The following is a 15,254-nucleotide window of genomic DNA, read 5'->3' as shown; positions in this document are numbered from 1 at the left end:
TAAATTAAAATAGATAACTAGTACAATAATACTTATCTGGCAACCAACCCTGATTGGTTATAATGATGAATATAATGCTCCGTAGGGCGATAGGATTATAATCAATAATAGAACTTTAGGGGAGATATACAGACTGATTTATATACATCTAAAGTCGCTTTAAGTGGACCATGGCTGACGGCAGTGCAAGCTGGGTCGTGTTCGTATTTCCCAATCGGGTGAATTCTGGTGATAGGTCAATTAGACCAAAAGGTCAACGATGTACACAGGCTAGGCCTCATGGTTCGCGCAGCATGTAGACTCGGCTGAAGTAGCGCCTAATCCGTCAGCTCATATTCGGCAGTGGCAAGTCCATGGCCTTGTGTCGCCACGAGACGCTCACATTAGACTACAGACATCCTGACGCAATGCAATTTATCAACAAGTTTACACAAGAGCACGATTTTGCACTGACAGCAAAAAGCTCTAAACGCTATAGATGGCGATGGTCATTATTATTCTAAAGCACCTATCTCTAGTTACAGGGAGGAAAGAGCTTCGCGCTGACGCAGCACCGAAGACTAACTAACATTGAGGATTGAAGAAGGCGAGCTCCCTACATATGGTATTGCAAGCTGTACAGCCAAAAAGAAGCCACGCCTAATTCTATCCACCAGCCCCGCCGCCAGCAGCGGCGATCCTTCTATGACGACGACTCCCTTTCTCGTATAGCGCGAGGACAGTAATGAGAGAGATGAGATTAAACCCTCTTCCATAGTCTGCATAGACCTGAAAGTCTCCAGCCTTTTTGGTACTCAAGTAGTCATTAGTGAATACCGCCAGCACCTGGCCTGTTGATTCGTCCACGAGCTTGAAATTGCGATAACTGATAGAGGATAATGGGACATCCTCCACACCAACGGAATGCGTCCTCTTCCAGACGAATGTGTGTCGCCCACTTGGGAGGTTCATCTGCCAGCGGTAGTTATTGCGACGGAACCCTTGGCAAATGACGTCCTCCCAGTCAACCTGGTTTGGGCTCTGCGGGTCTCCAAGTCCGACGCAGAAGTCCCTTGAGAAGTGCATGAATTTGCACGTCGCTATAACAGGTGCCTTGTTGTCGATTCCCATATGAACGGTCAGGTCTGGTTTATTGACTGTAAATGAGGAGCTGTCCACGTAGTATAGTTGTTGTCCAGTTGGCGTGGTGATATTATAGTCCCGATGCCAGTGGTTGTGGTAGATATGATATGACCGAGAGCGATTTTGCGATAGATCTTCATGCTCATTGTCAGCAGAATATGCTGGTTGGTTCTCTGTATGAGCTGTGGCAGCGGCAGCCACTTCCGTAGGGGGCTCCATTGTGTAGCATGTGCCCGTAGACATGAGAGAGTTGAGAAAAAATGGAAGAAGATGGTGGATGACCAAAACGGAGAGCAATGCACATCTTTACATACTCTCCTTAGCATGCATCCGGGTCCCCTGGCTTAGCGAAAGCTCGAATTGATCTACCCAATCAACACCCACGCGAATACGACGCAGCCCAATGCAGTTAGTGTGCCAAGACCGACGGGCGACGATCGAAAATACCACTTGAGAAACGGATCTTGTCAACCCGGACTGAATGAATGAGGCCCAAATTAGCCACAAGAAGTTGCCCCAAAGCTCAAGACATCATCTGAAGCCAACTAATCACATTCAAAAATAATCTGGGACATCATTCTGATATTACAAACCATGCCTATGTCTTCCGAGGATAGTCCATCCGAAAGGATGCTCACCAACGTACGATGTCTGCAGACCATGTTCCAGATATCGATGCCGCAGCAGAAGCAGTCGTCCCCGGTATACCATGCGCGGCGATCTCACAAGAAATCTCGAAAAGGCTGCTTGACCTGCAAGGAGAGAAGAGTTAAGGTATAACAGCTGGCAAATTTCCATCTTGTCCTAGAGAAAAACTAAACCTTCGCTCAGTGCGACGAACAGAAGCCATACTGCCAACAATGTCAGCGTCGGAGTATTTCATGTCGCTTTCTCTCAAAAACAAGTCCCTCTCGTGAGATCTGTGTAGACAAAAAGCCGGGCTCCAGTGATATGAATATTACATTATTCCCTCCCCCATCTGAGAGTGTCACGAAAAGGATTGAAGAGACGTTGATCCTTGACCCCAAATGGAATCATTTTGTTTTAAGAAACCAAGACTACGCACGTTCTATCAGTACAGTGGCATTCCAGCATTTCATTAACTGTTCAACTGAGACGGTCGCTCATCCCGCCATCCGGGATGTCATGAAGACAGATATGATACGCGTGTCGTTTTCTGTGAGTAGACCAGGGGGCTCTTATCATTGCCTAGTCAGTTTTCTAACGGTAAATTTCAAGAATAGCCACTTGATGTACACTGTTCTTGGAGTTGGCATGATGCATCTTAATCGTATGTCTCCTTTAAAAGAACGAACCTTTGCCGAGTCGCTTTTCTGGCAGCACGCTATCCAAAAATACCAAGAAGCACTATTCATGCCGGTCCGCAAGGATAGTGTCGATGGCCTACTATCTACTTGCATGTTGATGGGCTCCATGACAGTCTGCCCAGAGCGTTTCGTACCTACGGATTCTTGGGTTCTCACAAAGAGGCCAAAAGACCTTAACTGGCTTTGTCTACAGAGCGGGCTTCGGCTCATCTTATCTCTTACCGCTCCATATTTACCTGGCAGCATCTGGGCTGCCGCATTCAATGAAGTCAGCAAGGAAGAATGCCAGCTCCACGACCAGAGAACTCAACAGGGACGCGTTGGTCTTGATCCGGATTTGGCGGATGTCTGCGAGATTGATAATTCCACGACGGAAAGGAACAGTCTTTATTATGCCCCTCTTCGTACTCTAACGACGCTTATGGGACTGGAGAAGAACAGCCGTAACTCGGCTCTGTGTGCTTCATTCATGGGCCGATTGGAGTGTAGCTTTCTGACTCTTCTGAAAGCCAGGGATCCACCTGCTCTCATCATCCTGGCGCATTGGATGGGACTTATGTGTCTTTTATCGCAATGGCAGCCGTGGGTGGAGGGGAGGATCAGGGCGGAATGTGTTGCGATTTGCATGTTCCTTGAGCAAAGTGCCGATTCCAGGATGCGACGCCTACTTCGCTTTCCAGCAGGTTCATGTGGGTATGGACTTGATAAGATCTAATTGCTTAAACATTTTATCATTCAATTTAGGGCCCGATTCCTTCCAGAGGTTCAAATATACAAGCATCATGCTGATATAGTTATCCATTCAGTCTAATCTATCCGATTTTTGACTTCGCAATACTATCCACGTGGTCAAAAGTTATTCATTCAGACGCCAAAGGCAAGCATGGGATGGTTTAAAAAGGAACGATATGTTGCAACTCAATAATAATAATGCCAATATTTTAGAACAAAGCAAATACAAATGAAATATGGACTCATTTTTTTAATATCTCTTTCTGCATTAATTCTTACTAAGAATGTATAATTGTCAGTTATGAATATCACTATTCCGCCTCGGTCCGAGTACTACTGTCTACAATTCCAGGCCACATACAACCGAGCCTGCATTGAGTATCCTGCATTGTAGCAATATGATGTCTACATACACATTTAAACCGCCAACTCAACACCAAAATGCGCAAATTCCAAAACCAAAACAAAAAAAGAAAAGAACCAAAACTTTCACCGGCTGCTGGACTTGCCGCACCCGCCGCGTCAAATGCGATGAACACAAACCGCATTGTCTGCGGTGTCAGCGTGGCGGGCGCGAATGCCGGGGATATAGTGTGAAGTTAACTTGGAATCATGATTATGCTTCTGGGAATGCTTTTGGGATAGGGAGGGGAAATGACAGCGCGCGTGGTAATTGTCCACTTACACTAGGGGGTGTCCCGCGACGGGAGATTATCTCAACTAGGACTGAGATTGGGATAGAGAGGGGGCGGGTAGGTGAAGTGCTGTCGGCAGAGATGTTGGAGAGTATTTTTGAGGGGTTGGATCAATGGTCTTTATCTTCTGGAGGATGGGGAGGGGAGGAGAGGAGAGGACCCTTTTCGGTTTTTGGGGTTGGATTGCAGAGGCCTGGTGAGAGTAGTCAAGGGACTGGCAGCGAAACTGGGATAGGTGGCGATGGTATGCAGGTTGACGGATTAAAGACCGGAGAAGAGGACGTTATAGCAAACGAGATCAGTCAACCGTCTGTGGCTACCACTCAATCGCCAGCAGTATCGACAACAACCACCACGCCATATCTGCTTTACCGAGATGAATCACCAAGTGACACGGGATACACCATCGAACAACCAATTACTTCAACAGCTCTCCCAGAAACCGAACTCATCCACCATTGGGTCATCTTCCTCAGCCAGAACATGCTTCTTATCGACACACCAGACAACCCCTGCCGCACCGTTTTCATGCCACTGGCCCTCCAAGGCCTTGACACCTCGTCACCTGCCCATCTTGCCGTCTTCCACGCTATATGCGCTGCATCGGCGTTTAGTCTCTCATACCTTCGCAACGATGCGAGATATCATTCCTCAGCGGTGCGACATGATCAGCACGCCTTACGTTTACTCCGACGACACCTCTTGCACGGCGGACGGCTAGACGAGCCAACCCTCGCCGCGGCACTGACGTGCATCACGGGCGAGGCCATGTCCGGCCGGAAAGGCAGATGGAGGGCTCACGTCGTCGGCGTGCTGGGTTTACTGGAGCGAGAAATCTCCCGGAGTTGGATCCGCAGCTCAACAGCCACACCGCTAATACAGAGCTGTCTTAGTTTGTCGACCCTGTGCAGGCTCAGAGTTCCCCGGGAGTTGGTCGCGTTGTTCCGGGGGGTAGATCCGCAAGAACGTGATTGTTATCTTGAGCGGGCGCATGGGGTCACTAGAAACCTTGTGGAGTTTCTGGCAGATGTCAATGATATTAAGGAGGTCAGGAGTCGTGTTTCTCCGGCGGAGTTGGATCAGTTGGAGTTGCGACTTTATCTGAATTTTCCGCGGGTATCGGCCGATACACACAAGTCGGAGGTTGTCCAGCATGCGCTTAATTCCTTTTACTATGCTACGGTCATTTATTTCCGTCGGACATTAAAGGGAGCATGCGTGGCTGATGTTCGGGACCTGGTTGAAAAGGCTGTCCAGGATCTTGAGGCTGTAGAGGCACAGGGGAGCGCGTGTGGGAGTGCGTATAACTGGGCTAGTTTCGTGGTTGCGGCAGAGTGTGATCAACCGGACCTGCAGGCTCGAATGTTGAACTGCTTTGATCGGAAGCGCAGGCATGGGATTAAAAATATCGATCGGCTTCGGGAATTTGTCAGGATTGTATGGGAACGGCGGGTGTCTACGGGGGTAGATATCCATTGGCAAGACCTTGCTGATGAATTTGAATTTGATATCATGTTTGTCTAAGCAGTATTTACCATTTAATTTCTGATAACACTAGATGTGGTGTGCTAAATTGTATACCCCCCATCCATCACCAACGCAGCACCGCACATATAACTACTCATAGGGGATGCCAGAAATGAGATTGAATCTGCAACCTCCTCCACCGAGGATGGTCTCCTCATCGGCGTCCGGTCAAATTCCGCCTGCAGAGCCCCAAGTCGGATGGCGTCGGCGATAATCGGTGTGTCGACATAGCTGCCTCTTAGCTTTGGGTCACTTTTATAGGACGATAACTTACCCAGGGCAAATAGCGTTGATTCGAATTCCGTGCGGTGCATACGTTTTTGCGTCCTATAATGATTAGTACTGGCCTTGTGGGGTGGAAGTAATGACCCGTACCAGTTTGGTTATGGCGATTACCGCTGTTGATGTTAGCAATGCTTGATTTCTTGGTTATGGCAAAGAACATACCATGCTTTGATGCAGTATACGGGGAAATCCCAAATTCGCCTCGTGGAGCATGGACACCAAACATCGACGAGAGATTAACAATGACGCCACGACCTCGACGGGGGCCAAGGTTCCTTTTATTGTCAAGTCCGTTAGTCAGTCGAACCAGACCATAAGGACAAGAACATGGCAAACGCTGATACTCACTCCTGCCCCAACATCTGCCGTATCAGCTCCCTCTGACATATCCAAACCCCCGTCTGGTTCACATCAATCACCCTCTGCCATTCGCTCAAAGACATTTCATGCGTTGGACAAGGGTTGCCACTAATGCCGGCGCTGTTGATGGCAACATCGATCCGGCCATACATCTCTACCGTCTTTTTGACGGCTGTCGCGATGGATGTTTCGCTAGCGACGTCGGTTTGTTGTATCAGTATGTTGGCGGTGGAATGCTGAGAGAGCAGGTCATTTCGAGCGCTTTCGAGTGCGGAGATGTTGATGTCGAGGAGGGATAGGTTGTTGATGCCGTTTTGGATGAGGGTATTGGCTGTGCCGCGGCCGATTCCTGGATTTGTTATTCCTTTGATCTTGAATGATTGAAAGCTCGAGGGGATACCTGATCCAGCGCCGGTGATTAGGGCAGTGCCTTCTAATTTGCTTGCCATGTTTCGTGTCGTGAATGTGTAGAGATGTAGAATCTGGGCTATTTCTGGCTGTGCTTTATTATAGGTAACGATTATCTTCTGTTTTGCACATTTCGACATAACTATTCTTATGGATTTTGAGTTATGCGGTGGAGGTGATTTTCCAATATTTTCCATAACGGGTAACTAACCCTCGTCGTCAACTTCTTGTTTCGTCAGCCAATCAAATGCCATTGTCGTCTACTTGTACAAAGCAAAACATCCTCTCACAAGGTTATTGTACACGATGCTATGGATTTGGATACTTATGTCTAAACAATATGGAATATAAAATGCGCCCGTCCTCCAGACACCATGTCGTACTCGCTCAATCATCAGTCCTCTTCCCTTAAAAATAAAACTTTTCACAATCCATCAGTCTTGAATTTCTACCCACCAATCTACCATGGACGGCAAAAAATATCTGCAAACAGACGCCCTCGTCATCGGCGGTGGCTTCAGCGGCTGCTGCGCCCTCCACAAACTCCGCCAACAAGGCCTAACAACCAAACTCCTCGAAGCCGGCGGCGACTTCGGCGGCGTTTGGTACTGGAACCGCTATCCAGGTGCGCGAGTCGATACCGAAATGCCCATGTACCAGTTCAATTTTCCAGAAGTGTATAAGGACTGGAACTGGTCGGAGCGTTTCCCCGCGCATGACGAGCTGCGGCGGTATTTTCAACACGTCGATCGGGTTTTGGATTTGAGGAGGGACGCTATTTTCAATACTGTTGTTTCGGAGGTAACATATGACGAGGGGGAGCGGATGTGGTGTGTGAAGGCAGAGGATGGGATGCAGGCGGCGTGCAGGTATTTGATTGTTGCGACGGGTTCGTCGTATAAGGCATTTTATCCCTCTTTTCCGGGACTGGAGGCGTATAACGGCCATCTTGTACACTCTGCGCGGTATCCGCAGAGCCTGGAAGTGACTGGGAAAAAGGTCGGCATTGTTGGCAACGGAGCATCTGGCCTACAAATTGTGCAGGAACTGGCCAAGCAAGACTGCGAGATGACTGTGTTTATCCGCACACCCGGTTTCTCGATCCCCATGCGCCAGCGCAAGTTTTCCCCGGCTGAGTCCGAGAGCCAGAAGGGCTTCTACGACGCCATCTTCAGCAAGTGTTATAATTCCACGACGGGGTTTGCGAACAACACGCGCAATCAGTCGGGTCACGACGCCACTCCGGAGGAGAGAGAAGCTCTCTTCGACGAGCTGTGGCAGCGCGGCGGGTTTAACTGGTTGATCTCGAACTATTCCGACTATCTCGTTGATGAACGGGTAAATTCCATGCTCTATGATTACTGGGCGCGACAGGTGCGGGCGCGCATGACGGATCCTGTCAAGATGGACTTTGTGGCGCCGTTGAAGCAGGAGCAGTTGATTGCCACTAAGCGGCCGAGCTTGGAACAGGACTATTACGAGATGATCGACAAGCCGAACGTGCATCTGCATAGTCTGAAGGAAGCGCCTATTGTTCGATTGGACGCCAACGGTATCGTAACCCGCAACGTTGCGGGCGATGATGAGCACCACCATGACCTGGACGTGATTATTTTCGCAACTGGTTATGACGCAGTCACGGGAAGCCAGCTTGACCTCTCAATCCAGGGCAGGGACCAGATTTCCTTGGGCCAGAAATGGAAAGACGGCACCCTTACGCACCTCGGAATGATGGTCCCAGGTATGCCAAATCTCTTTCTCCTTTACGGACCGCAAGCACCCACATCCCTGGCAAACGGGCCACCATTTATCGAGATGCAGGTTGACTGGATCTCCAAAATGACCTCCAAAATGAAAGAACGGGGTGTCGAGTCTATTGAACCGACTCAAGCTGCCGCGGAACAGTGGCGCGAGCATGTCCTTGTGGCTAGTACTTATACGCTATTGCCAAAGGCAGATTCGTGGTACATGGGTGCAAATATTCCAGGAAAGCGGAGGGAGCCGTTGATTTATATGGGTGGTCTTGATCGATGGTGGCAGATGTGTATGAAGACGTTGGAGACTTGGGAGGGATTGAAGACAGGTTGAAATTACTAATATCTTCTGGGTTTCTGAATAATAAGGATAATCTTCATCTAGCATAGCAATAGAAATGTTTAAAATGTACAATAAACGTTGCTTCCCCCAAGAGCAAAGGCAATATAAGATTCAACATACTTGACTGGCCTCCTCTCAACTGCTCAACTAACACTATACGCCATAAAACATACACCGCTAATCTCACATCACAGCCAGTGCATTCGGGGGACTCCCGATTAAACCAGACACATTCAAAGGAGCAGAAGTCAGGAAGAAAGTATAACGCCCGGTCTTCTTGCAATACTCCGCCAAAGCCTTAAGATCCCACAGCTCCCCTATGGGAAGACCAAACAAGCTCAAGCACCATTGATGGAGGACTAAAAATTGTCAGCTAAAAAAAAAAAAAAAGTATCTACAAGAATAAGGGCAAAAAGAAGGAGGGCTAGCTCACCAAGCTCAAACGGCTCCTGCTCCTCCCCATCGACCACCGGCGGCATAGCCTCAAACGCTAACGTATCGCTCGCAACAGCAGCAAAATGGCGATTCCACAGCCACTCGGCCATTTCAGTCGAGCCGTCTACTCCGCACGCACGGTGGTGTCGCATGGATTGCTGTTGTTCTTCGGCGTTCATCTCACCCAATGCCTCCGTGTAACCCCAGCGGATAATGAGTATGTCGCCCGGTTTGAATGTGACGCCTTGTTTTTTGGCGACGGCTTCGATGTCTTTGACGGTAATGCGGAAGCCGGAGAAGGGGGAGTAGGAGATGTTGTTGGCTTCGGCGTGGGATTTGAAGTCGATTAGGACGCCTCTTCCTGTGAGGCAGCCGCGAGTGTGCCAGTCTGTGTGTTTGTGCATTAGACGGATACTAAATTTTGCTTCTCTGGTTATTTAATTAAGAACATACGGTCAAGAGTAGGGAGCGTTGGATTCGTTTCATCAGAAAGCGCAGCAGTAGTCGGCTGGGACCCATTGTATGCTAGACCGGTAGGTAAATGTTGAAAATGGCCTCCAAGGTGATTAGAAGGAATTCGTATATATAAGAAAAGGAAGACATACATAGACTATCCCACTGGCTGCTACATTGCGTGTTGAATGCGACCTTTACCAAGGTTACTAGCTGCCAATATATATAGGTAACCATACTTACTTCATCATCGAATCCAAAATGTTTCTCAGAGGCATCCAAACTTATTATCTCATGGGAAAGCTTTTTTCTAAAGAATCCCGGCGACTTGAGCGAGCCAATGGGCCAACTGCATGCAACTGTTAGGCCATATTCATCTACCTGGGGGGTAAAATGAATGAGCTCACTTGAGTGAAATCGACACACCTTCCTTGATCTCAGCAGCGGCGGACTGAACAACATCTGGGGTCAATAGGTTCAATGTTCCCAATTTATCTTTCTGTGCCGTCATGGTCAAAGACTCCCCAGGCGCAGCCATGGGGCATGCCTTCCACCGGAGGCAGGTCATTGAAATCCGGCAATCGAGACGCGAGAGACATGACAATGATGGGTCGTAACCGGAGAGACGATGTATACGGAAGAGCAATCTGTGTTTGCCTTTGAGATGGTGGACAATCCCGTTTCGGCTATTTCGGCCTCGCCGAGCCCTTCCTATTCGGTGCATACAATATCCCCACATATTACATTATTGCCCCAATTTCGCGCGCTTTTCCGTCGGAAGCATTCTGTATAGCATAAAACATAATGCTGATGAATACGGGCAATAACAATTTTTCCAACCACGCTGAAATAAATCTGATTTTGGTTATGGTTTTCATGCCATCTTGTCACTTTTCCATCTGTCTAAACTATGCCTCTACAATATGATCCCGAGTTCGCAGAGCTTGCAGCACCAGTGCTGCAACTAGTATCCCAAGCAGAGCGACCTGCCATCCATGACATCGATACCAGAAGAGCCAATCTGGATGCCTTTAGCAGCCAGGCAACAGCAACAGCACAAATCCCCAACGATGTCGAGCAGATTGTGCACTATGCTCGAACGGCCGATAATCACGATGTTCCTATGCTTCATTTCCGGAGAAAGAACACACTACCTTCAGGACCAGGGCCAGCTATTGTCCACATGCATGGCGGAGGGTTCATTGCCCTAAGCGCAGCAATCGGCACCCCATCACTCTCCAGATTCGTATCGGAAACAGGCGTGCAAATCCTGTCAATCGATTACCGCCTCGCACCGGAAAACATCTTCCCAAAACCTCTTGATGACTGCTGGACCGCGTTGACATGGATACACGGCCACGCGCACGAACTCTCGATCGACAACTCTCGCATAGCTGTCATGGGCGAGAGCGCTGGTGGTAGTCTCGCAGCTGGTTTGACTCTACTAGCCAGAGACAGGGGCCTCTCGCCACCTTTGGCAAAGCAAATCCTGGTGTATCCCATGCTCGATGATCGGACGAGAACCAACCCGTTTGGGGACCTGGCGTTCTGGTCTGCAGAGGATAATGTCACCGGGTGGACGGCGTATCTTGGGGCGAGTGCAGCAGCAAAGTCAGTGTCGCCCTATGCTGCTCCTGCGAGAGTTAACTCCGTACAGGGACTGCCGCCGCTGTATTTGGATTGTGGGCAGATTGACGTTTTTGCCCTGGAAGATGTTAGATACGTTCTGCGGTTCATGGAGGCCAATATCCCGGCTGAATTGCATGTCTACGAGGGACTGCCGCATGGGTTTGAAGGGTTTGCTCCTACGTCTGGGGCTGTGAAACAGGCTTTTGCAAATAGGGCTAGGGCCATTATTTCATTTTGATCTTTTATACTTCTGTAATAGTTAGGCATGTAAATGGTTGGATTCACATTATTTACGCTGCATGTACTCATAGCGACATGGAGATCAGGCCCAAGCCGAGGCCGAAATGCGGTCCAAGTGGGACTCGTGTGCTACGCATGTAATGTGACGAGAAGCATCATTTAAATAGTATATATAGCTTTGCTTTCCCCCTCTTGCAAAACTGTCAACTTACTTTCTACTATTGATCTCGTCAAAATGACTTCTACCCCTCGCCCCGACCCTAGCACCCTCCGAAACACAGTCGACAAAAAGGTCACCATCGTCACCGGCGCAGCCAGGGGAATCGGCTTTGCAACCGCCTCCCTTCTCGCCAACCACGGCGCCCGAGTAATCCTCACCGACATATCAGACGATGCGTTGAAAATCGCATGCTCGACTATCGGCCTCGGATCTACATACAAGGCCTGCGACGTCAGCGACTGGGAAGCTCAAGAGGAGCTTTTCGACTGGACGGTTCGGAACTTCGGATCTGTGGATATTGTCGTCTGCAATGCTGCGGTGAACCCGGAGATTGCACTCTTGCAGACGCAGGATGCGGATAGGCAGAGGGAGATGGCTGGGATGGTTGAGTATAATTACTTAGCGGATGAGAGGAGAGAAGAGGCCGAAACCAGTGCTGGTTCGACAAGGCTCAAGAGGCCATCTACGCGGGCATTCGATATCAATATCAATTCCGTTGTCTTCGGACTAAAACTTGCAATCCACCACATGAAAAGAAACGGAGGAGGAAGGGTTATCGTGGTTGGATCAGCTGGTTCCTATTTGCCTGTTCCCACACAGTCTCTGTACACTGCGAGTAAACATGCGGTTCTGGGACTGGTTCGGAGTGCAGCAATGACCGCCGAAGTCATTCAATCCGGCATTTCGATCTCGATAGTTGCACCCTGGTTAACTTTGACTTCTATGGTTGACGGTCTCGAGGCTACTCGCAGTTCGCATACGTTGAAGAGTTCCCCCGAGGATGTGGCTTGGGCTATTGCGCATGCTGCTTCTGCGCCCGCGGGAGATGTCAATGGGAAGGGGTTCTGGATTCAGGGAAAGGCGATTAGTGAGGTTGAGGGTGCTTATGGAAGACTGGCTGGTGAACTTATTTCGCCGTTGAATCGGTTTTAGAGAGTATGCATGGATGCTACTATCAGTATAAGAGCACACACTACACAGTAATACATTACGAAGTGGTTGTTATAAAGTAATAATACCGTCTCAGATGGCAACATCCGAATCCAAGCGGGCCAGTCTCGTTGTCGACTTCCTCTTTTAGAACCGAGAAAACTTGTTTATCGGTGGTGCCAGCTCTTCAAGATCGTCCGTGGAGTATTTGCCGTCTCCGTAAAGAACCGTGGAGTCCGAGCTTGCCACGGACACCGTGGAGACCGCGGAAGCCGATCGAATTCTTTTAATTCTATAGCCGATGGCCCGGATCCGATAGATTTGCCAGCAGTCTGGCGTACTATTGCCTCCCAATCCCCAGCAGATTCACGATACTAGAGTGATGGACTCTGTACCTGCCCTAAGGACAGCTAAGTATTGCTTTAATTGAAAAGCTTGTACATATAACCATAGGGTGTGGGCAACCGGGCCACATGTTAAGCTGCGCCGGCTTACATAGCTCATAGGACGATGCATTTTACAATTACGACTAGTTCTCTGGGAATTAACATCCTCGATTCGAATACTCGCCCCAAGCCCACTGTCATACCAAGGGCAGACTGATTTCATGCATATATCGGTACGAGTATGTGGATGTGGATCTTTGCCCAAGAATCCGAATCCGCAGTGGTTCATGCGGTGCAGTGATTCTTCGCCTGACACTCAAGCTGTACAATAACATTTTATCAAATCAGATGATGAAATACCTCTATTAAGATATATGATGGATGAATCCCACATCCCGAACGAAGATAACACTCCAACACTAGAGTGACTGGTTCGTTACCTTGACCAGCGGTGCGAGGCTGGCTTATGTCCCAACAATAAACAGCCTACATCAACAAAAACTACAAAAAGCTTGGTTGGAGTCGAGGAATCGCAGGGCTATACGGAGTATAGGCATAAGATTTGGTCAAGACCTCCGTTGTCTAGCATCATATACTATCTACTTTCCTGATCTGCAGGACCATAGGTATCAATCAGGCCAAGATCATGCATGGATCTAATGGATAGGATCCGGCACTAGCGCCCGGACATGCTGTTCTCTGCCAACTCGAGGGCATCGTTGATATCATCGCTTTCGGGACTATCGACAGTGTCCTGACTTGTTCTCAGGATGACCCTCAGAACAGGGACAGCTTGGATAGTAGTCTCACTGATGCTATCAATGAGTACTCGAAATGAATGGTTTTGACTTGAGTAACGAGCCCGATATTGGTCGGGCAGAGGAATATTTTGAATTCTAGTGAAAATGCAGATGATCAAATACTATTTAATGCCTACAATAATACTACACTTTAAAATTCTCCCCAGATAGCCTTCTGTAAGCTCTGTATATGCAAGAGTTGCAAATTTTTGTTATAATACCGAGTATTTCGAAGTCATCAGTTGAATAATCCTATTATAGTTGGATAAGCCCTGCTCTGGGTCCATAAACGAAGTCAAAAAATACTAGACGCAGTAAACTGGGAATGTATTGATCGTGTATAGATTCTCTGTCATGTCTAGATTTGAGTTCTCATATTACTTCTGCACAGGTCACCCGCTGGCTGTCTTTTCAATTGCACGCCGACTTCGTAGGCTTCCCTACTTCTTACCCTACCACGTAACTATTCCTCAGATTAATAGAAACAGAATTCTCCAGGAGCTCGCCACGATTCTAGTCTATAGGATTTCTTGTGCCTACCCACCCGCCGACATTCGACCGACTTGCACTCTGAAATGTCGGGCTAGATTGTCGTGCGAGAGTAGTGTACATGTCATGACACCTGCCTCGAGAAGATCGAAGCAATATTCATAGAATGTTTATTGTATACTTTCTATTAAAAAAAAAATACATAACATGGGGTGTGGAAAACAGGGCTTCCCGTCCGCTCAGCCGTACTCAAGCCACATGTTAAGCCTGGTCAACCATAATTTTTGCCCCTTCTCATTGCTGCTCTGACTGGGTGAGCCCTAGTTGGGTGCAGGTGACTGAGGTGATTCTTTGAAATCAAGGGTGAGTGTTATGGGTCACGATTAGATTTCCTCAACCTAATGATGCCTATCGTATACGAAGGAATCGTTGAAGAAAAAAGAAAGAGAACAGAACAGAACAGGTTATATATATGATGGTGTATCCCTTGCTGGTAGGCATTCTTTGCTGGTCTTGGGTTTTGGTTATGCCATTGCTTCCCTGGGATCGTACGAGGAAGTTCTGGTTATTTGCTGGTGTCCCTTCATTCTGTGCTGGCCTTAGACAAACCACCATCCTGTGGGTTCGTACGAGAACCCCATAACAGCATATGAAAAGATCTACAACTTTGATGAGACAGGCTTTACTATGGGTCTAGTAGCCGCTGCTAAGGTAGTTATTAGGGCTGAAATGACTGGCCAGCCCTTCCTTGTACAGCCAGGAAATAGGGATGGGTTACATGTATCAAGTGTACCAACTCTACAGGATGGGCTCTACCACCATGCATCATCTTCTTTGGATTAGTTACCTGACACGACATTTGCCACCACATAATCGTAGCGGTAGTCTCTTTGATCAATCAACCATCCATGTCCACTAAAATACAATAAAGTCTCTAATAGATCGTCGACCTCAGCCCCGGGGCCCGGAAGTTCTTCACGTTTAGTCAGCGGGCTTTTTTTTGACCCGAGCCCCGAAATGAATTTGGAAAGGTCGCATAGTAGTCATGATGATTGATAAGAATCCTCGGTTGATTCAAAAAACGCTTTTCATGGCGGATCTGATTCCTCTCCAGAGCG

At 48.3% G+C, this 15,254-nt stretch overlaps 7 protein-coding genes across 7 annotated transcripts; 5 read left to right on the top strand and 2 right to left on the bottom strand.

Annotated features, from left to right (window-relative positions):
- Positions 1-645: 645 nt before the first annotated feature.
- ACHE_70289S (uncharacterized protein) lies at positions 646-1,365 on the bottom strand (the record flags this gene model as incomplete). The annotated part of the gene is made up of 1 exon (XM_043282605.1): positions 646-1,365. The coding sequence occupies one exon, from the start codon at positions 1,363-1,365 to the stop codon at positions 646-648; it is 720 nt and encodes a 239-aa protein (XP_043139968.1).
- A 351-nt stretch (positions 1,366-1,716) lies between these two features.
- Positions 1,717-3,165, top strand: ACHE_70288A (Zn(II)2Cys6 transcription factor domain-containing protein; the record flags this gene model as incomplete). The annotated part of the gene is made up of 3 exons (XM_043282604.1): positions 1,717-1,896; positions 1,954-2,301; positions 2,362-3,165. 3 exons carry the CDS (start codon positions 1,717-1,719, stop codon positions 3,163-3,165), a joined length of 1,332 nt encoding a protein of 443 aa, XP_043139967.1.
- A 793-nt stretch (positions 3,166-3,958) lies between these two features.
- Positions 3,959-5,401, top strand: ACHE_70287A (uncharacterized protein; the record flags this gene model as incomplete). Its single annotated transcript, XM_043282603.1, has 1 exon — positions 3,959-5,401. The coding sequence occupies one exon, from the start codon at positions 3,959-3,961 to the stop codon at positions 5,399-5,401; it is 1,443 nt and encodes a 480-aa protein (XP_043139966.1).
- Positions 5,402-5,445: 44 nt separating this feature from the next.
- ACHE_70286S (SDR family NAD(P)-dependent oxidoreductase) lies at positions 5,446-6,498 on the bottom strand (the record flags this gene model as incomplete). The annotated part of the gene is made up of 5 exons (XM_043282602.1): positions 5,446-5,635; positions 5,679-5,731; positions 5,780-5,802; positions 5,852-5,964; positions 6,038-6,498. 5 exons carry the CDS (start codon positions 6,496-6,498, stop codon positions 5,446-5,448), a joined length of 840 nt encoding a protein of 279 aa, XP_043139965.1.
- A 424-nt stretch (positions 6,499-6,922) lies between these two features.
- ACHE_70285A (flavin-containing monooxygenase) lies at positions 6,923-8,545 on the top strand (the record flags this gene model as incomplete). The annotated part of the gene is made up of 1 exon (XM_043282601.1): positions 6,923-8,545. The coding sequence occupies one exon, from the start codon at positions 6,923-6,925 to the stop codon at positions 8,543-8,545; it is 1,623 nt and encodes a 540-aa protein (XP_043139964.1).
- A 1,807-nt stretch (positions 8,546-10,352) lies between these two features.
- ACHE_70284A (alpha/beta hydrolase) lies at positions 10,353-11,309 on the top strand (the record flags this gene model as incomplete). Its single annotated transcript, XM_043282600.1, has 1 exon — positions 10,353-11,309. One exon carries the CDS (start codon positions 10,353-10,355, stop codon positions 11,307-11,309), a length of 957 nt encoding a protein of 318 aa, XP_043139963.1.
- A 237-nt stretch (positions 11,310-11,546) lies between these two features.
- On the top strand, positions 11,547-12,464 carry ACHE_70283A (uncharacterized protein; the record flags this gene model as incomplete). The annotated part of the gene is made up of 1 exon (XM_043282599.1): positions 11,547-12,464. The coding sequence occupies one exon, from the start codon at positions 11,547-11,549 to the stop codon at positions 12,462-12,464; it is 918 nt and encodes a 305-aa protein (XP_043139962.1).
- Between the last annotated feature and the right edge of the window lie 2,790 nt (positions 12,465-15,254).

The sequence above is a fragment of the Aspergillus chevalieri genome, chromosome 7 (genome assembly GCF_016861735.1).
Source record: "Aspergillus chevalieri M1 DNA, chromosome 7, nearly complete sequence".
In the NCBI taxonomy this organism is placed as follows: domain Eukaryota; kingdom Fungi; phylum Ascomycota; class Eurotiomycetes; order Eurotiales; family Aspergillaceae; genus Aspergillus; species Aspergillus chevalieri.
Note: the sequence above shows the minus strand (reverse complement) of the source record. Positions and strands in the feature narration are given on the sequence as shown.